The sequence below is a fragment of the Anas platyrhynchos genome, chromosome 2 (genome assembly GCF_047663525.1).
Source record: "Anas platyrhynchos isolate ZD024472 breed Pekin duck chromosome 2, IASCAAS_PekinDuck_T2T, whole genome shotgun sequence".
Taxonomy (NCBI): domain Eukaryota; kingdom Metazoa; phylum Chordata; class Aves; order Anseriformes; family Anatidae; genus Anas; species Anas platyrhynchos.
This window is the reverse complement of record NC_092588.1, coordinates 33084102-33105343: the sequence shown is the minus strand read 5'-3', so window position 1 is coordinate 33105343 and position 21242 is coordinate 33084102. Positions and strand designations below refer to the sequence as shown.

The 21242-nt window shown below is 37.7% G+C and overlaps 1 protein-coding gene across 1 annotated transcript in view; it reads right to left on the bottom strand.

Annotated features, from left to right (window-relative positions):
- Positions 1-21242, bottom strand: part of UBE2W (ubiquitin conjugating enzyme E2 W) — a 33454-nt gene that overhangs the window by 3226 nt on the left and 8986 nt on the right. Inside the window, exons 2-5 of the mRNA XM_027452359.3 lie at positions 12841-12932; positions 7597-7699; positions 5211-5366; positions 4103-4178 (exon numbers count right to left, since the gene is read on the bottom strand). Coding sequence (XP_027308160.1) covers positions 4103-4178; positions 5211-5366; positions 7597-7699; positions 12841-12932 — 427 coding nt within the window. The remainder of the gene's footprint in view (positions 1-4102; positions 4179-5210; positions 5367-7596; positions 7700-12840; positions 12933-21242) is intronic.

Genomic DNA, 21242 nt, shown 5'->3' with positions numbered 1-21242 from the left:
ACTTTCCACATTTAATTAGAGAAAGCTACTCATTAGGAAAGTGAAATACCAAATATGCTTAACATTTTGCACCCCTTCAAGTACAGCAGGTCCACATCAATTTACTGAACTGAGAAATCCTTTATAAGGAATATGTAGCAATAAGAGTTGGCAGAGTTGGTTTCTCCTGATGCTTCTGCTCTCAACCCTTTTTTTTGTAATTCTCAAGTGTCAACACAAACTCTAGCTGACAGAATCATGCCAAAGCAATAGATTACAACTGCAATACTAAACCTCAAATGCAAAAATAACTAATATTCATTAAATTTTAGATACTGTGACTGCACATATTATGAAAGAGTCTTCTAGGCCAGCCATTTCTGTGCTATGCTTTAAGATTTTAATGTATGCATTTGCCTGAGAAAGTTCTTCCTTTTAAACCTTTTATTCCTCACATCAACTTGTAGTATATTTGCAACTGGCAACAGTTGTTATTAAGTTTATTAATAGAAAGTAAACTTTCTGTCTGGTTATTTTTAATGCACTTACTTGTAACCTCGCAGACACTGAAACAGTTGTCCTATAAACCATACAGATTACTAAATCTGTAAACAGTAGAAATAGGAGTAGCAACAAACAATTCTACATTCTCACTGGAAAATACTATGTCCTCAATACTATTACTTTAAAAAAAAAAAAGGCCTTTGTTCTGGTAAGAAGGCAAGGAACAACAATTTTACATGTTAAAAAAAAAATGGGGCAAGGATGCAAGAGAGAAGGGGTGTTTAAATGGTGTACTCAAAGTTTAGAACAAATACGATGGAAAACACTTCCTTATTGAAAAACTGAAAGCAGTAAAGAGGTGCTAGTTGAAAATTAACACCATTGCACAATTCTTTTTCACAAAAATCTACCTCCTGACAACACAAAGAATAAAGAACAGCTTTATGAAACCAATTTCAGCCTGGATGACCAAGAAAATCTTATCTGGAAGATCCTCCTTTGCCTTTTAACACAGCATAACCAACTTTGAAATTGTCAGCATGAAACTCAACATACAGCTAGAGGAGACATTGGGTAGGGAAGATAATCTAGAAATATTTTTAGTTATCAAGGATATCATTAGTAAGAGGAAGCAAGAGTTTTGAAAGCTTGCAAAGACATTGAGTTTGTAGCAAGTAGGCTCTGTAATTCTGCTCATAGAATAAGTTGCTTTGCTGAGGAAGGGATGAAATGAGAGATTAAAAATTCAGTAATAAGATAGATGCACACAGAACCACATTTACATGTCAGAGTGTAGCTTTAAGTGCTACTTTATGCCTCTATGTTTACATTGGTTTGCTTTACATCACATCCCAGTCATGCACTGCTTGTTCCCAGCTAAACAAATCCCAGGCACCTACTGGAAAACAAAACAATCTTCAAAGGCATACATTAAAAATGATGACAATCTTCCTCCTGTCTTTTCACAATACAAAGATTCAATTTCACATTAAAGCTAAGCCAGTTTAATGGCTACCTTACAACAGAAGCAGCAAAACCACTCTGCATCTCCCTCACATATTAGCACTGGCACTTAACTGTTTTTCTTTCTGGGCTTTCAGATTTTTCTCCCCTAATTTACCCAGCCCAAAGTGGTAACCCCAAGGTTAGATATGCGAGACTTCAGCTGAAGTAGAAGCAGAAAAGTAAAATGACAGAGCCATCTCTTCTAAGAGCTTGCAGATTTTTTCAGCTATACCTCTGCTTCAATACGGATCTTTTCCAGAAAGAAAGGGTTAAAATTAGCAGGCAAATTATACTTCCCATTTTAGTGTAATCCTCCATTTCTTCAAACTTCAAACCAGTTAGGAAAGTACCAAAAATTGAAAGATCAACCTCTAGAAACTTTTTTATATGGCCAGAAGAGAAACAAAATTATTATTACTTGGGAAAAGGAGCAAGGGGGGTGCACAAAATTTTAGGGGAAAAACAAACAAAAAAAACCTCCAAAGTTTAAGAAAACTTTTGTCCAACAGACATCAATGTTTTGTCTTCATATATACACAAATTTAAGGGGAGAGGGGAGGAAGCGCAGTGGGGGGGGAGGGGCGGAAGCCCAATAAACTTGAAAATATGACCTACTTTGTAATTAGTAGTTAAAAAAGGACTTAAAAACAAATGAAAATATTATGAACAAACCAGCAAAAGTTATTTAAATAACTGATTTGTTTTCTCTTGCCTCTTCGGTTGCCTTTTTAGGTTACTCTGATGTTGTGGGGGAGGAAAGCGTTTCCTACTTTCAAAAAACACCCATTGAGTAATTACTTTGAAGTAATTAAATGATTTGTTCAGTAGACTATAAGAAGCCTGATTTCTTTGAGCCACAGTTATATAGCAAATTTCAGAGTCAGATAACCACATTTCTTCTCATACTCATTTGGAATTTTGCCTGTTTAACTCAAATTGAATTTCATGAATAAGAAATCAAAGTAGTATCTGCAGACTGTTCTCCTTAAGACTTCAATCCTGAATCAAAAAGAAACTCTAGTACAAATTCAAAGTAAACAAAACATGTTTTAATCACAAGATAAAGCCACTAAATTAAACTTAACTCATTTCTCTTTAGAAATAACTAGCAAGTGAAAACAAAATTAAAAGTCAATAAGAATTCCCCTAAAATTGCCAATAAAGAGAAAGCAAAACTAGGAACAGTTAAGGACCAAGCATATTGCAAGAGTGAGAAAACAGAAAATGAAGAGAAAGCAATTACTGAGTAATTTAGTGAAGATGAAAAATCCAGCCTATTATCCTTGTAGACAAGAGTATTATTATTCTTGGAAAACAGCGTAATGTACAACCACATGATAAACAGTCCTAAATTTCTTACATACTTGTTGACCCCATGACATACAGCACTCCTCTTATTGTGACTCAAGTCAACTTGTTTTAGAGAGACTATTGGAGTATTATGAGAAACATAGTTTCATTCTGCTACATTACCATTTATAAAAAAACAACATGGGTATCAGCAAGTTTTATGAAAAATTCAATTTTTTAATCATCATGGGCACTGTGGATTTTTAAGAATTTAAGCATGAAGCCTTTAGCCTCTCCATTCCTGTTATCTCAAACTACCTGACCTCATTTCACATACAGGACAGAACGTGTCCTGGGGTGGGGAGACAGTGAAAAAATCAGGATGTCTCATGACAGAGGCTTCAGTGAAATGTAGCAATAAGACCTGCTCTTTTTGCACTATCCTAACAGACAGTATTTTCTACTCTAATACAACCCTTCCCCAAATACACAGGCTTCTGATAACCACCATTTGATAGCATTATCCTAGGGAAAGCAAAGAAAGTACTGGCCAACAGGAGAAGAGAGAAGGAGAGCATAGTCCATCTCTACCCTCTGCCCCGCTCTTCCTTTCCTTTCTCACCAACAGACCAGATAGGACAAGCACATACAACCAAGCCCAGCTCTGGGTAGATGACAAATGTTGAGCCAGAAGAAAGAAACAACACAGTATAAAGTCAGAAAGAGAGCAGATGGTAAGGAAAAAGAGAGGAAAAAAAAAACCACAACACTAGCACTATTGACCCTGCAATTTTGGTATATATGTATCACATACGTGTAGAGTCTTACTACTACACCACTGTAAGTTCCTAAGAACCTTTAAGTCAGCCAACTGTCTCACACTGAAAATTCTGATGAAAAGTGGAAATTACTGAAAAAAACAAGGCTGCTTATAAACATATAGGTGTATTTTTATTGCAGTGAAAGCTTTTAAAGTACCACCAACAAAAGAAAAAAAATGGTTTTAAAGCTACACCTAGTTCAATGAAGGACATTCCCCACCCACACCTTAAGACTTGTCATGAACTGGTGTAGTTCACAAGAACTTTTATTCAAATTCAGTCCTACAACCTAAAACACAAATCTGTGTTGTTTAAATTTCAGCCAAGAATCACTGAAGTGTGATATAAAGAAATTCACAGCAGATATCTCAGAAATGGGGTTTTCATAAATATTGGAAATTAAAGAATTTTAGGCTTTGAATGCCTTTACACTGCCTTCCTGCATTTTAACTGCCTTCAATCTAAAAGAGCTTCAAAATTTCTGGTCCTAGTTAAATACTTACCATGATACCACCATTTTGTTTTCTTTGGATTCTTGTTACATGTTCTTACATAAAATGAGTTATCTGGAGGTCGCCTCTGCAACAGAAGAAAAGACCTACAAATAATCAAACAATCCCCACATTGTAAATACATGAACTATTTAATAAGTTTAGGAAAGCGAATGCAATGAAAACAAGGCAGCAAGCAGGGCTAGGGCCCTTGCAAGAAAAATCCAGGTAATGATTCTTACTGGAGATACTCATGCCAAGATTCCATGAGAAATTCCAAACCACTTGAAGACAGACTGGGGTTGGGGGAGGGAATAATTAAAAAAAAAATAAAGCACATAAGAAAGGAACATTTGTTGATTTTTTTTTTTTAAAAGAGTAATTTCCTTTGCGGTTTGGAATGTCATTTTTATATATTAGGTCCAATTCACATCCATAAATCTCAGCTTGGAGTGGGTGAAAAATGGGCTTTGTTTAAGCTGTCATCAAACAAGTATCTATGTCTCATCAACACTTCATATTCTTCAGTTGTCTTTATAAGTATCATCAGGAGGCAGAGAATATAATACAAAGCAATCGGGTGGTATTTTTCTACCAAATACACATGACTACGAGTGACAGGGATGTAATAAATACACGTTTGGATATCACAGATATAAAAGCTCAAATTAATTTCCACGGGAATTCCACTCCAAAACAAGTGGTCACGAGTAAAAGAGTAGCCTCCTTTACAAAAGAAGTCTGAGTGCCATTCATTTACTAACAAAAAACATCTTAGACATCCGCATTAAATACATTTAAATAGTCACTTTGCACTGCCTTTAGAGACAATCAATTTACACAGAATTGTAAGAATTTAACTTCACTGTTAGTACAAGTAGAAGGGTTCTATCCACGCTGCTTTTCCAGAAATATGAGCAAGTCACCATAAAGAACGTTAAAAAGTACTTACTGCACTGCAAGTTTGCAGCTCTAGCTTAGCTGTTTTTCAATAATAGAAATGCAGATACAGTACATTTGCCTATTTTAGAATTTCAGAAACAAAAAAAACTTACTTTGTAAAAAAAGAAAACTAGTAATTTTCACTTGCTCTACTCCAACCGTGCTAAAAAACCCATACCTTTTCTTTGCAGCTGGAAAGCATGCTAATAATGCTAAGACAAACAGATTGCACTGAGAGAGCTGGAGACCAGTCTTCTGTTAGAATGGACAAACAGATATGACCGTTGCTATAAACATGTGGATGAACAGGAATATTGTCACCAGTAAACATGACCTAAAAAAAAGAAACCACAAACATTTGTAATTTATTTTTTACATTAATTGTTATTTATTGTCCCCGTTTTATTTAAAACTGCATGGCTTTTGGAAAAACAGCAATATCTTATTTAAGAAGTGGATTCTGCCATTTTCACTTACAGTAAATAATGCAATTTACCACATCCATTCATTCTTGCAAGCAATTAATTGAAATGTAAAATTAAATGACAGAAGCCTTATTAGCTATGAAGATGAAGTTGCATAGATGGTTAAATGGCAGTTATTTTCCTACAAATATCCACACAGAGTAGAAAAAATGTCAAGGCAATAGTGTAAAGATATCAAACCAAAATACTTAAATCTTGTGGTCTCAGTCTTTTATATCCTAAGAAATACAGTTGCATAGCCAAAACACTGGATTTTAATTGTTTCATAAGCCACAATAATGTATACCAACAAACATAATGAGACTTAAAAATGAGTATTTCTATAATTCTGGACACAACAAAGTAAGTTCTGGACAACTCATAAAGAGTTAAATGAACTAACCCAATTAATTATAACTTCTACAACCACAGTATGTTACCACATAGGAAATGCTTTAGATCATTATTTTAAATAGAATTTGTTTTTATTTAACATGAGTGAACAACAAAAACAGCATTGAGAACCTTAACTCTTCTCTACTGAAAGATAACATCACAATCAAAAAAAGGTAAGAAAACCAGTTTTAACAATTATTGCTCTAACAGAAGGTTTTGTCAAACACACAGTTAGCTCAGGACAAATGGAAATGGAGTAAAAGTGATATCCTCACAGCAGCGTTATACTCCTGAGCTCCTTATCCAACACAACCACTGTAATCTTTTATGATTATGAATGGTAGAGATTTGTTATGTCATTGTACAATATCCTGCTGCCTCTTAAGCATTTCATAAGTTCACATACATGCACACACACACACACACCCATCTCGTTGTTGCCTACAAGAAGTATCACCTTAATCACATGTGAACCTGAAGGGAGAGAGCTTAACCTGTTTGCCTAATAGTGTAGAGACTTCTGTAACAGCAGAAAAACTGGATGCAGAATGATCTTTCATAGATCTTTAACAGATATTTCTTAAGCACTGAAGAGCTTACCTTCATAACCTGTAACATATTTAATTTCTATCTAATGTCTTCACTTAAAGGAAAACCAAAACTAGGCGACTAAGTAAAAGCATGCATGTTCTGACAGATAACATATTTAATGTAGAAAACAACCGACTGATTAAGCAGAGGACATGTAAATTATTTTTTGTAAATCTAAAATAGATTTACAGGAGGAAGAATTATAATCCAAAGGTTTGTACTATAAACGAACTCAGCGCCTAGAATTTTCATCATACTGCTGGACATTACAACAAACAAATACTCAGTACTTAAATTCTTAATTGCCTTTTGTGCTTAAAAATAAATACATCAGTGTATGTGTACTGGTCTACATTGCTGTTTTACAATAAATTGCATACAGCTACACACACACATTGGGTAATGAGCACAAACAATACCTACTTGGAACCAAATGAAAGTGATTAACCTCTCACAGATCACCTACAAGTAGTTCACTGCAAAACTGACAAAATGCAGATGTGCAAGTGCCAGTTTGTTCCTTAAAACCTGAGACTGAAAAGTCAGCATTCCAGTTTTTAACATAATGCCTAAAGATAAGTATGTTTAGAGTTTAAGTGACTCTCATAGCTCCTTGCTTGAGCTTCAATAGCCATGAGAAAAGCATCAGAGATCCCCTTTGAACTTCAAGCTGAAACAAGGCAAGAATTAAGGCACCCTCACTTTTCTTCTTCCCTTCTGAGGAGATCAGAAGTGACAGCCTAACACCTCTTACAAGCCTTTTTTTTTAAAAAAAAAACAAAAAACATTTCTCACAGGTAATGGACAGATGGATGTACAGAGCTCATTCTGCACCCTGGCAGTAACGCTGCAATTAATCAGCAATTAGTGTTACCATGAAAGCAATACATGAGTTTATCCCTTAATTCTAACCACTAGATTTGTAGGCCTCTCAAAGTGGCCAGGTATTTATGAGAATTCCTACCACAATAACTTTTTTTTTTGGCAGCCATATTAACCGTGGCAGCAGAGAAGATGCAGGAGTATTAAAAATGAACTAGCTAGCTTTCATTTAAAAATGAAATGAGCTATAACCTAGAGGTAGAGTTAAGCAGGTGGTAAGAAAACAATTACCTGAGGCGAATCAAAAGGATACCGACTACTGAACTTAAATAGAAGCTGAAATTTCTCCCCTTCATATAGTGTTCCTGGAGCACCTTCCATGTCTACAATCCACCTAAGGAATTAAGAAAAAAATCAGTATTATAGACTAATAAATTATAATTTCACTCCTGGAGCACAGGACAAATAGAATCAACCACTAATCAGCCAATTTTCTAAACTTTCAATCAGTATCATAAGAGAATAACGCATACAGCCCACATTTAGAAGAAACAAGCTTAGTATTTCACATGCATGCATTGCTAAAGCACTACAAATTATACAAGTAATTATAACTTGAACTCATCATGGATCCATCAGTTCCCAAATAAATGGCTGTTACATGAGCCAAAGCTGACACAAAAGACTTGTTCCAAAGTTTATTCCTACATAAAATCGGGCTTGGAAGGGAACAAACTAGTACGCATCTTTTTTCCATGTTGTTTTCATTTTTCTATCATTGAAATCATCGTTATAGTTTACTTAAAATAAAATCAATATCCAAGAGGGAATGGGGAATGCTGCTCTTGAACTTACAAGAAAAGTCAGAAACTAAATATTACGCAATCTGGCGTGCAAGGGAACACTAAAACTGTAAAAGCTAGTAATATAAAAATGAAAAGGTCACAGTAAATTGAAACCAGAAAAAGGATGACTTGCAACTGGAATTAAGATGCAACATATCACAGTATGTTTTTCTTCTGCATCTACTTCTTCCACTGTAACATGAAATTAGTGTTGTTTTTTTTTTTAATCCAGTCAAAATAGATTCTGTATAGTGTTCAAGACATATAATAACACCATGCTATCTCACTTCTGTCATTTTGTAGTTCTGTTCATTTAATACAATCCTCTATAGCATCACTTCCCCATTTTTGTCTTTCACCCTTGATTGAGTTTTACACATTTAAGGAATACAATAATGTAAAGATTTATCAAGAGACTACAAACGTCTCAGACAAAAACATGTACATCACTCCCAAGTGAGGCAGTTGAGATTTTTTTAGAACAGCAACGCATTCAGAAAAGCCAATGTCCCCTTCCACTGGCAGTCCTGATGATCCTTTTCTCAACCTCTCTCCACCCTCATACCATATAGGCTCTCCCTGTATTTAAGTGGTGCATATTTTTCATCGTCTTTTTTTTTCTTTTTTTTTTTTTTAAAAGAAAAATTACTTCTCCACTGATCTGCTGTTGCACTCTTCAGAAGGAACTTATCTTCAACAGTAGGAGGGTAAAGGAGGGCAATGACTGTCCTTTGATTGCAGGGCAGGTGGCACTGAATGTAACAGAGCTGAACTGAATGGCACTTACAGGTGCCAATGACACTGTTGGGAGCCTCTGGGAAAGGATTAAGGTAAATAAAGTGTTGTTGTTGTTGTTGTAGTTCATCCATCCAACCCATATGACAACACTGATGAATATTCTACAAGTAATTAAGGGATATCTCTAGCTCAACTGCCCTTGTCCTTATGGGTGACTTCAATTTCCCAGATGTTAACTGAGAATATCACACAGCTGATAGCAATGGGTCCAAGAAATTCCTGACGCAGACAGAAGATAACTTCTTGGTACAGCTACTAAGGACGCTGATCAGGAGTGCCCTCCTAGATTTGTTTTCAAATCTAGAATTTATTGAAAAAACACTTGAAATAACACAATCATTTTTTCCATGATGGAAAGTCCTGCTTAGTAACTTAACTGCCATTTATGAGGTTACTCATCTGGTTAACAAAGGGAAGCCAGTATACTTATCTTTTTGGATTCCAGTACAGCTTTCAATACTTTATCTCACAGTATCCCTCTGGAAAAATCATCCAGCATACAGCTAGACAAGTACATGGTATGACGGGTGAACAATGAGTTGGTGGGTCAGGTTCAAAGGCATACAGTAAGTGGGGTTACATTGGGCTGTTAGCCTGTCACCACTATTAGGGTTCTGCAGTGCCTCTATTTGTGGTCCAGTTCTCTTCTTCAGTGTTTTTATAGATGACGTGGACGCAGGACTCTAAGAGCACTGAGCACGTTTGTGGATGATACTAAATTAGGAAGTGCTATTGACTCTGTCACTGGTAGAAAGGCCTTGCAGAAAGATCTTGATAGATTAGAGGGCTGAGCCATCACCACTTTTATGAAATATACAGAAAGCTTTGGATTCGGTACCTGGGTGGTACAACTCTAGCTATACATTCAGACTGGGGAATGAGAGGCTGGAGAGCAACCCCATGGAAAGGGACATGGAGGTGCTGGTTAATGGCAAATAGAACATGAGCTAGCAGCATGACCAGGCAGCCAAAAGGGCCAACAGTACCCTGGGCTGCATCAAGCACAGCACTGCTAGATGGTTGAGGGAAGGGATTGTCCTGCTCTGCTCTACGCTGTGTGACCTCACCTCAAGTACTACGTGCAGTTCTGGGTGCTGCAGTATAGAAAGGACACAAAACTACTAGACTGTTGAAAAGAGGACTACAAGAATGATGAAGGGTCTAGAAGAGAAGACACATAGCAGAGCAGGCTGAGGGGAGGCCTCCTGGCGGCCTGCAGCACCCTCACGAGGGGAGTGGAGGGGCAGGCGCTGAGCTCTGCTCTCTGGGGACAGCGACAGGACCTGAGGGAACGGCATGGAGCTGGGACAGGGGAGGGTCAGGCTGGGAGTTAGGGAAAGTGTCTGCACCCAGAGGGTGGTTGGGCACTGGGACAGGCTCCCAGGGCCGTGGTCACAGCACTGAGCCTGCTGGAGTTCAAGAAGCATTTGGACAACACTCTCAGACACATGGTCTGGTTTTTGGGTGGTCCTGTGCAGTGCCAGGAGTTGGACTTGATGGTCCCTGTGGGTACCTTCCAGCTCAGGATATTCTGTTCTGATTTATTCTAGCTGCACTTGAGATGACATAGCTTGCTACGCCTTCTGCTTTTACATTTATACACACACTCCACCAATACCATTCAGCTTTATTGGTCTTTGTGATCCAGAATCTCCACTTTCAAGTTTTTGAACTAGTTTCATTTATGAAGAAAATTCTGAAAATTCTGCCTGGACACTGTTCCTCTTAAGGTCAAGGAATCACTAGAACCCATCTTCCCTGTGTTTTTTTGTTTTTTTTTTTCTCCTTTTTAAGCCAAACTTCTAATTATTGCGTATTTAAAAAGAAAAGATTGCTTAAAGTTTCAAATGACCCAGTTACATCATATGCTCCAATTAATTTATTCAGCTCCTTTTAAACCCCAGAGTATTGGTACACAAATCCATACTGCACCAACACAAACTTCAATTTGATTAAAAATCTGAGAACACGCTACTTTGCATCAAAAACCCTTGAAGGGTGAAATATGATGTTTCTAGCATTGAGAAGCTAGTTAGTGACAATTTGAAAAAAATGCCATGAACTGGAAGTTTTTATTTGCATGTATGAAAATTGCACGTAGCAGAAAAAACAATGCAGTAGCACTCATGACAAAAACATCCCAAGAAAAATGGAAATCCATGAATGGAAAAAAGTTTTCTCCTTTTACATCTCTTCACCTTCTGTAAGCTTTCCCTTAATTGCTACTTTTATTTAAGCAAGTGAAAAAGCTCTTGCAAAATTAGATTGGATTTTCTTTGAGAAGCAAAATACTTTTTTTTTCCTCCTGAAAAAAAGGACTCCAAGTAAAGCAAGAAACAATTTTCAATTCACCAAATGTACAATGGTATGCTATTAGTACCAAATTCTGGAAGGTGCTATTTCAACTTGTTTCAGTCATAGTCTTCAGCATCAAGTATCACAAAGAACAGTACCACTTGAAAGCAACAGCAGTATTTAACTCAGTATACCAAAAGCACTGAAGGCTTATAAAACCTCAAGTAGCACGGTCAGAGTGCCAGCATCAGAAATGCAAATGTTAAGAAACATCACAAGTCAGCTCAACTTATGTATTTAAATTGATCCATTGATCAAGGCTACACCTTGATCCACCACCAGGCTACATGTCGAGAACAAGTATTCTGAAATTCAAACTCATTGATTTTCATATCTGCAAAGATTTTTCTAACATTTCTCTGAATTAATGTAAGAAAAAAAGACAGAAAATTGCCTAAAAAAGTCAACACAGTTTTTGAATTTCAGTCAATTGAAAAAAAATACTTGTTTAATATAGGGAACAACACCTGTCAATTTCAATAAAATGCACAGAATATTTAACCATATTTCTATTTCAGTTTTGCACAGCATAAGTGAAGTTGAAAAAATTAATTTGGACAGCTTTGCTCTTTAAGAAGTTTTCCTTGCTTAGAGTAAGATGATGGAAATTACTATGAAATACACTCATTATAAATAATTATATTTGGGACAGGGTTAATTTTCTTCACAGAGCCTTACACTATGCCTGGTTTTGGACTTTTGACTAAAATAGTGACAGTAAAACACCAATGTTTTAGCTATTATAGACCGCAGACAAGGACTTTTCAGCTTCTTGTGCTGCCCTGACACAAAGGAGGTTGGGGGTGTGCAAGGAGCTAGGAGGGGACACAGCCAGGACAGCTGACCCAACTTGACCAAAGGGATGTCCCATACCACGTGGCACTGTGCTCAGCAATAAAAGCTGTGGTAAAGAAGAAGGAACATTCAGAGTGATGGTGTTTGTCTTCCCAAGCAACTATTACACACAATGAGCCCTGCTCTCCTGGAGAGTGGCTGAACAGCTGCCTGCCAATGGGAAGCAGCAAACGGATTCCTGGTTTGGCTTTGCTTTAGTGTAGCTCTTGCTATTAAACTGTCTTTATCTCTGTCCATGAGTTCTCTCACTTTTACCTTTCCAATTCTCTCCACCATCCCACACGGGGACAATGAGAGCAGCTTTGTGATACTTAGCTGTCTGCCAGGGCTAAACCACAACAATAATGTAGAAAGTCTAAACCAGCTACTCCATTATTTCATTAAATTTAAAGGAGTTTCACAGGTTAGTAGCTACGAGAGGTTGTTAAATTAAAATATGCAGAAGCTTTTACCGATTAACATTTTGTTAAATAGAAAAATGCCTAATACAAACTTAATGAATTCATTATTCATGTTCTGAGAGTGTCCAGCACATTACTGCAATATGCCCATTAAAAAGTTTCATTCTCTGGATTAAAAACAAAAGTTCACAACGTTACTTGGAACAAATTATGAAAGTGGCATGAGGAGGCTTTCCACGACATACTTTTCAACTTAGCAGCAAAAATTGAACAATACTTACTGTGTAATTGAATTTTGTACACTCTTTTCGTTTAGAGTCATTCCTGGAGGTGGATCATTTTGCAACGCCAATAGCTCTTTTTGTAATCTTTTCTAGAAAGAAATTGTATAAAATAAGTTCAAATATTAAATGAAGCTCAAAAATTAGCACATGCACCAAAGTAAACTTTTAATCAATTACTAAAAGGTAAAATGAGTAATTTAAAAATTAAATCCAAAGTGAAATTGAAGCAGGAGAAGAAGGAAAGAATCCTCCCCAAGAAATTAAACTGAACATTCACAAGCTTTAAGTTTAGTGTTTTTTCATTATAATTTTTTGTAAAATTTAGAACGCTACTAGGTGAAGCACTGTTGCATTATGAAATATACAACAGTATCAAGGATTTTTTGTCATGCTACACAGATGTCTACCACAGCTCTATAGTTAGCAGTAAACATTTCAAATTCCCCAAATAGCATCGGATTTACAATTAGTTCTCCAAGACCTTAACAGAACAACTCTTCCTTCTCTCCGTTATTTAAGATGCTTATATTTGGCATCTGTGCAAGTATTTTCCTTGTTCCAAGTCATCCCAAAGGACATAAAGCAAAACTAAACAGGATTATGTGGTTTTGTAGAGCACAAACTACTTTCTAACTATAAAATAACTCTACCTGCAAATCCCCAGATATGCAATATTTAGAGAAGCATTATACTAGTAGCTCAGGTAATTCTTTTGACAGGGATAAATCAGTAACTGCAACCATTTCTGCAACAACTAACAGAACCATTGCTTACAATTTATGTCATAAGGGATACACAGCGTGTATGAAGTGTTACCATTGGCAGTGCTTTCAAAGCATACTTTCTCCATAAAAGACGCTAAGGCCTCCATAGCATCTATACAGTTCACCAACAAGAAGAAGAACCAAATCAGATTCCCAGTGTTCAATTTTTGCTTTTTGCATAACATTTGGGGAAAATTATACACAACTGGGGAAGATTATACACAAACCATATTTAACACCACTAACATGAACTAAACCACAAAGCTCCCATATCGTTTTACAAATCCTTGATTTGAATGGCAGGAATGGTTTCAAGTCAGTTCTCTTTCTGATACTTTCCAAGACGATTGCCACATAAACCTCAACTGATATGCCTGGTCATACAGATTGTCATAAGGAAAAAATACTAAAGTTCAGAGACTAGAACCTTAAGTGATAAAAGAAATTCAAAATCTTTCACTTAAGACCTTTGGAAATGTTAGGTAAAACAGGAAAGAATAAACGTACACAAGAGCAGCAAAAGAATGAGTAGATCTATTTACTGATACATATAGCCCAACTGCAACAGTGTCTTTACAAAGGAACCTAAAATCTATCTTAAAATTAAGAACACCCACACTACAGTACCGGTATCTGATCAAACAATAATTTGAAGAGAGGAAGTTTTGTTTGATCTACATCCTACAAAAATTGCTTAACTGCCATCACTTAAAATATCATTTCAAGTTTCAATTTATGACTCTTTTCTTCAGCAACCTGCTTTTCAGTGTAATCCAGTGTCAGTCGTTCTTTCATTCACCTCATCAGTGCACAAATATTCTCTCCAACAGCTTTGCAGCTTTTCAGCTCTCACGTGTTTATTTCTGGTTCTTTCTAAAAGAACAGTAACCCAAGGGAGCAGAGAGCAGAGAAGAGGAAATAAATGTGTACATAGTCAGCAGAGCACCACTGAAATGCCCTATTCTCATCTTCAACATCTGCTGTTACCTTCAAGGGGACCTGTCCATTAAAATCAAATAATATATACGGACAACGCATTGTCCATCAACTGAAATACAAAATTGTAAGATCCAAAAGTGTACCCTAGAGAAATAATGAGAGATACTCATTATTCACCTAACCTATTATTTACCTAACCAATAAACAAAATTGCTTCTTCCTTGTCTTTAGAAATTCAATCTTCTCCAAGTTAACCATTCCAAACAAGTATCAACAGAAGTTCAGCCTGATCTGAATTCACAGCTCTCATTAAGAACATTAATAAAAAAGTATTGTAGTAATATTTGTAGGGTTGCTACCCTACAAAGATGAAAAGAGCACGTTTAATAGAAAACTGACATGTTATTTGGATATTCAGCCACAAACTCAGTAAAATGCTTTTGCCCAGGAAAGCAAACCTGCAACATTACTTGCACACAGGAAATGGAAACAAGCTTTAGCAAAGAAACTTACTGCTTCGAAACAATGGAATCCAAAACCAAAACCTGCCTGTCACTACCTATCACACAGGGAACACCCTGGTGCATTTTGACCAGCAGAAAGTTCCTAAGAATAGCTCCTCTGGAAAGGCAGGGAGGGGATTAGGGAGGATGCCAAGAAACCCACCACTCTTCTGGACTCGTTCCTCATTCAGAAGAACCTCCCAAACACAAGCAGGTATCAGCAGAAAGCACTATTCCCTGCAACCTTACCACACCCACACTAACTGCTGTCAGTTATCAGCTGTGCTCTCCGTTATACTTTGCCCGTATGTATTTCGTGTATCCCAGCAATGATTCACTTGAGGATAAGGTCAGGAGGAAAAATAAAAGTATAGAAGTGAAGAGGATCACAGCAGCAGGAATTCAGGACAGAAGACCAATGACTGCTGTCAGATATGGCACAGAGACTTTCCATTTTTCAGAGGTTCTCTATCAGATAAAGTTATGCAACTTCAGCTCTACCTACTACCTTGGATAACAACCTTTGAAATTACAGGACAAAAACACTATTTATTATAAATTCCTAGATTTCTCCCATCATGACAGGAATTTCTTCCAAACTGGAAAAATAGGATATAAAATCTATTTTATGACCTCTTAATATTCCATCAACTATGCCACGTGAGTCAATCATACCCATGTATACTTATCAGCTAAGGTATCTGATCAGGCTCTCACCACAAGTTCTCAAAACATGGTTTGTTCTACCAGGCACCAGCCCAGTTACCTCTGCAGACAACCAGCTGCCTGCAGACCTCTTTCAGAAGACACTGTCCAGTATCTCTAGAAACTGGACCAAAAGGGAATCGTGGCTTACTAACCAGAATTCATACAACTACCGACAAATTGTTTTAAGAGGGGGGGCTAACTAGTATGCAGAAATTTGTCTTTTAATTGGCCTGTTTGGTCAACTCATTCCAGTGCTGGACAACCCACATGGTATGGAGGGTTTTCTTTGTATCCTACTAGAACGCCTCACGCTTCGATCTGCCTGCTGCCCCTTGTCTTCCTCCTGTGCATCTCGGAGGAGTCACGCTCTGTTTTTGCTACACCCATCAGGTCGCTGCAGACATCAGCAAGATCTTCCTTCTCTTCTCTTGTGAAGGCTGAGCAGCCTCTTGTGAGTCATGTAGGTCAGCCTCACCACCTCAGAAGCCACATGAGGTACTCACTACAGCACACCAGGCCCTTCCTGTAGCAGGGCCCCCGACAGACGGCGCTTCAGATGTGGCCTCCAGTGCCAGGGAGGAGAATAAACACTTTCCTCGCACTGCTGCCTACATTCTTGCACATAGTTGCAGCTAGGATGCAGCTAAATACATGTACAATCAGGAGGTTTTGAGGATACTCTCCCGAAGCTACCATGGAGGACTTTTTTTCTATCCCTTCTCACTTACCACAACTTAAAGTTGCTTCATGTAGTATCTCATTAGTATCAGCAGTTAGATCTAGTTTAAAGAAACAAAACAAAAAAAAACCATACACACTTAAATGAGGCCCTTGAGGCCCACATTCATACAGTTCAGTTGGGAAATTCAGCTCCTTGTTACCAAAGCAATTCAGAAAATTTCTGAAGTTTAAATGAAACAACTTGAAATTGATTCCTCTTCAGTGGTTAGAAGTGTTTGTACTAGCTTATCAAATACATTTCAAAGAGTGTTGATTTCCTCAGAGTAACACCAAGAACACCTAAAGACTACTGTAACATCATACAGAAAACTAGAAACCTGCACTAGTAGCATCAAGATAGCTTGATATTCATTTAGTTACTTTATTTTGTTATTATTTTCTTATGTTTAAAAGACTGCTATACCAAACACACACACACATTACACACAAAGGGCTCATTGAAACTAAACTTCTGAAATTAAACATTTGGAAAGGGAAGGTTTCAGAGGGAGACATTTCCTTATGTTTTAAAGACATGAATATAGGAAATTGCTTTTCAGGCATGAAATTCCTATTTTTTTTCCCTAATGAGGGGTGGCACAACTAGAGGGACAAAGGACACTGGATGAACACTTTTCCAACAATCTTGGCCATCTGCAGAATCTTAACAACTTAGGGCTTGCTGATACCTCGGGGAAGTCACCTCCATCTTTCTAACATAAGGATGGATCAAAGATATGTAAAATATCCTTGAAGTTAAAAGCCTTTAACATTTCCCACATCACCCTATCTCTGCCTATTCCGCTGCTTTTCCAACTGGAATAGTTTTCTCCACAGTTATAGATCCAGGTGAGTGAATTATGCCAAACCACTTTTTATTCTTCGTGGAGACAGAATTATTTGACTTATTTTCAACTTACTTCTCTCCTTACCCAATCTTCCCTAAACTAAACCCATGTAACTCTTTCAACTTCCTCCCACCTCCAAGTCTCATTATCTGTGCATTTCATTTTCGCAGCTGACTCCTTAACTATAAATATATATATATTTACACACCACACAAATATATAGACATACATATGCATATACAGCAACACAATACTCAAAACCAGCCACTTAAGGCTCAAGTTGCAAAATGTTTCATCATTACCCTTCCATGCACATCCCACAGATTTACTTTTTCTTTGTAGCAGCACAACGCTTTTTACACACTTTGTCTGCATTCTGTACTGGTTTGGGCTGGGACAGAGTTAATTTTCTTCAAAATAGCTCCTGTGGTGCTATGTTTTGAGATTGTGATGAAAAACAGTGCTGATTACACACTGACGTTTTAGTTGTCGCAGAGCGGTGCTTGCACAGAGCCGAGGCCTCTTCTGCTTCTCGCACTGCTGTGTAGTGGAGGCCAGCACTGCATGAGCAGCAGGGAGGGGACACAGCCAGGACAGCTGACCACAGTGACCAAAGGGATATTCCACACCGTCAAATGCCATCAGGGTTAGCAATTAACAGCTAGGAGAAAGGGGGGGGGAATGTTTGGAGTTGTGACTTTTGTCTTCCCAAGTAAAATGAAGCCTTGCTCTGCTAGAAACAGCTAAACACTAAACACCCACCTGCCAAAGGGAAGTAACAAATGAATTCCTCACTTGTTCTGCATGCACATGCAGCTTTTGCTTTACCTATTGTCTTGATCTTAATGCGCAAGTTCTCATTTTACCTTTCACATCACAGAATGGAGCGAGCAAGCAGCCGCGTGGGGCGGGCTGCCTGCTGCAGTTAACCCAGCTCTGCATCTGCTTGCTGCTGCACTGGTTAGTCTGCTACTCCTGCTTCTCCCCTCTCCTTCCCCACTTAAACATGCTGTAGCTTTCTCTCCTGAAAGCCATTTTGCTGATTTTAATCAAAAAAAAAAAAAAAAAAACACATTAATTTATACCACATTTTTCTTGCTGGCTCATTCAAAGGCCAAAGTAACACAAGCAAAAAATACATATTATTTGCATCATCAGAAAACACCTACTGCTCTGTTTTCATAGTAGTTACGACACAGCAAAAGAGGAAACAATGGTAGTTCAATACAATTTGCTCTAAAAAAATAGCTAAAATGGATTTCCTATCTATGTACAAGTTAATTGTCTATTTATAGCCCGTAGGTATCAGACACCATTCATTTCAGTGATTTCCAGAAGCCACTTTTTTTATAGGAAAGCAGAAGAATAAAAATAGTATTTGCCATCTGGAAACTCACTCAAAATAATTGCCAAAAAAGCAAATCAGAATCAGTTGCTTAAACACTTAAAAACAACAACAAAAAACATACACTAAAAACTAAACAGCTGAATACTAGTGGCAGACACAATATCCAATACCAGAAAGCTATTAAATCTGTCCTATTTGTTTGCCATGATTTACTGCCTCGTTGTTATTAAGTATCTGTGTCATCTGTTCTTTGCTTTCCTTTTCCATTAACAGACTCATCCCTTTCTTCATCTTTCTTTTAGGTGATTTACAAAAAAACTTTCTTAATGCATTTTCAGATCTATTTATTAATTTAAAACAAGGAACCACAGGTAAATTTCACACTTGCATGCTTCCCCCTTCCTTTTATATGGAGCATTAAAAGTGACAACTTATTTTCACTTTGTTTTGTACAAAGTCTTTTCAATCTTCAACTCACTAAATAGCTCCTCACGTAGCCACACTTATTACACTTCCTCTATTTTTCCATATTAAGACAACTTCCCACTGTAAAATAGTATTTTCTAGAAACCTGTAGCGCTACAACGCTTATCAGTAGTCCATCTTCATTTACAAATCTCCACCTCTGTTGAGAAATACACATCTGAAGTAAATACTGTTATTACTTTTGCTTTTTAATTACTGCGAATCAAGAATGATAACCCTTTCATCACACATTCAAGTTGCTTTCAGCCTCTCAGCCAGCTCCTTCCAGTCAAGCTACAAGACAGTACAGCCACTCGCTCCCACAACAGCCTCCATCACTCTCTCAGATTTCTCTATAATTTATATGCTCTTGGGATCAGTGCTTGCTGTATCATTCTTCCCGATATCATAAGACCATCATTCCAATGCTTCTGCTACTCCACTGCAGATTTCCTATAGGCATTCCCTTCCTGCTTGTCCACTTCTGATTTAAGGCAGCTGAGAAAGAGAAATCAGACCGTAAACATCAAGTTACACAGGCAACCTCAATTTGAGCTCTTCCTTATTTTTGAGATAGAGGATTTTGTGCTAAACGTTGTTTTAATACAACTTATAAATAAATTAAGAAGTATGAAATTGGTACCACGTTCACTGCCTAGAGGGAGAGGGATGAAGAAAGCACGAAGATCAGACACCCAAGAATGGCAAACATCCCAGTCCTTCAATTAAAAGTATAACCAGCTGCAAGACAAAGAGTAACAACACAACCAGCAGTTTACACAAGTGTTTTCGTAAAGGTGGAAGCCTTTGAAACCACGATTACTTAATTCACCTACCTCTACAGGAAAGGGTGACTCAGGGATGAAACCAAAGAACACAGCTTAACAATGATCCAAACATCAATTCCAAGGAAAGCTTACTGCAGTGGCTGAGTTGTCTGACATAGCAATGGCTTGTACCCTACACCTAGTTCTGTCAAATAGGATTCGTGCAGCCCGCTCAGATATCCTCCACAGATTTTCTGAGGCGTGAAGCTCGTATGACTTCTCAAAGAACATGGAGCAAAGAACAAAATTAACCAGGTGTCAGTGCAGCAGAATTCCTGCCAACTCCTCACAGAGCTCACAACAAACTACCATTTTAATCCAGAAAGATGGAAGCCACTGTCTGTTACAGTTTAGGTTTAAACATCTCCAAAGCCAATAGCTTCTAGCACCTCTGCTAGGCAAAAATATACATTCTTCTTTCTCCAGTGGGGTACACATCTCTCTTTCTCTTTGCCAATCTGGATCTGGCGTGGTAACATCTCAAATGCCACAGCTAAATTTCACGCTTGTATTGATTCCTGGAGAGTCACATAAAGAAGAAGAGGCAGGGCATATAAAAAGATGTACTGTAAAAACGGGGACAGGGTAACAGTTTAGGACAGGAAAAGATTTGGAGGCTGGTGATGTGAATGTTTCTGAATCCATCTCCTAGAATCAGACAGCTGGTTACTGTGCACCCTTAAGCCACACGGTATGTTACAAACACTTATTAACAGAATCAAAATTACTTCACTGGTCTCACAAGGGAGTAACCTGTATTCCCAAAGCATACGTGACAATACCACTGTCATATTCCCTAAGCCAGGGATCTTGTTTCTGATTCTACCACAAATGAGGCTCACACCCAAGGCAGACAGCCTTTAACCCTTATTTCCCACAAAGAAACAGGGCACTCCAATTCATCCCCCACCTCCTCCCATCACAAAAACTTGCCTATCTCTTTTAGGTAAGTGGAAAGAACCCTTCTCAATGTCCTTAAAAAGGGGCATCACAGTATCAGGCGTCTACTTCCAGCTCTAAACTCCTGCAACAGCTTTGCCCTTCCCTTGGAAAACTGGAGCCTAGAAAGAGTTAAAGCATAATAAAGCTATATGCAGAAAAATACATGTGCTTACAGTGAAAAAGTAAGGTACCCTCAGTTATATGGGTCACTGCCAGCTATGAATATATATATATATGCTGTTGAGAGCTATTAAGACAGCCAACAAATACTGCTTTGGTTAAGGCACTGTACTTCATAACTGGAGTGGGCAAAGCACACAAAGCACACACAGTGT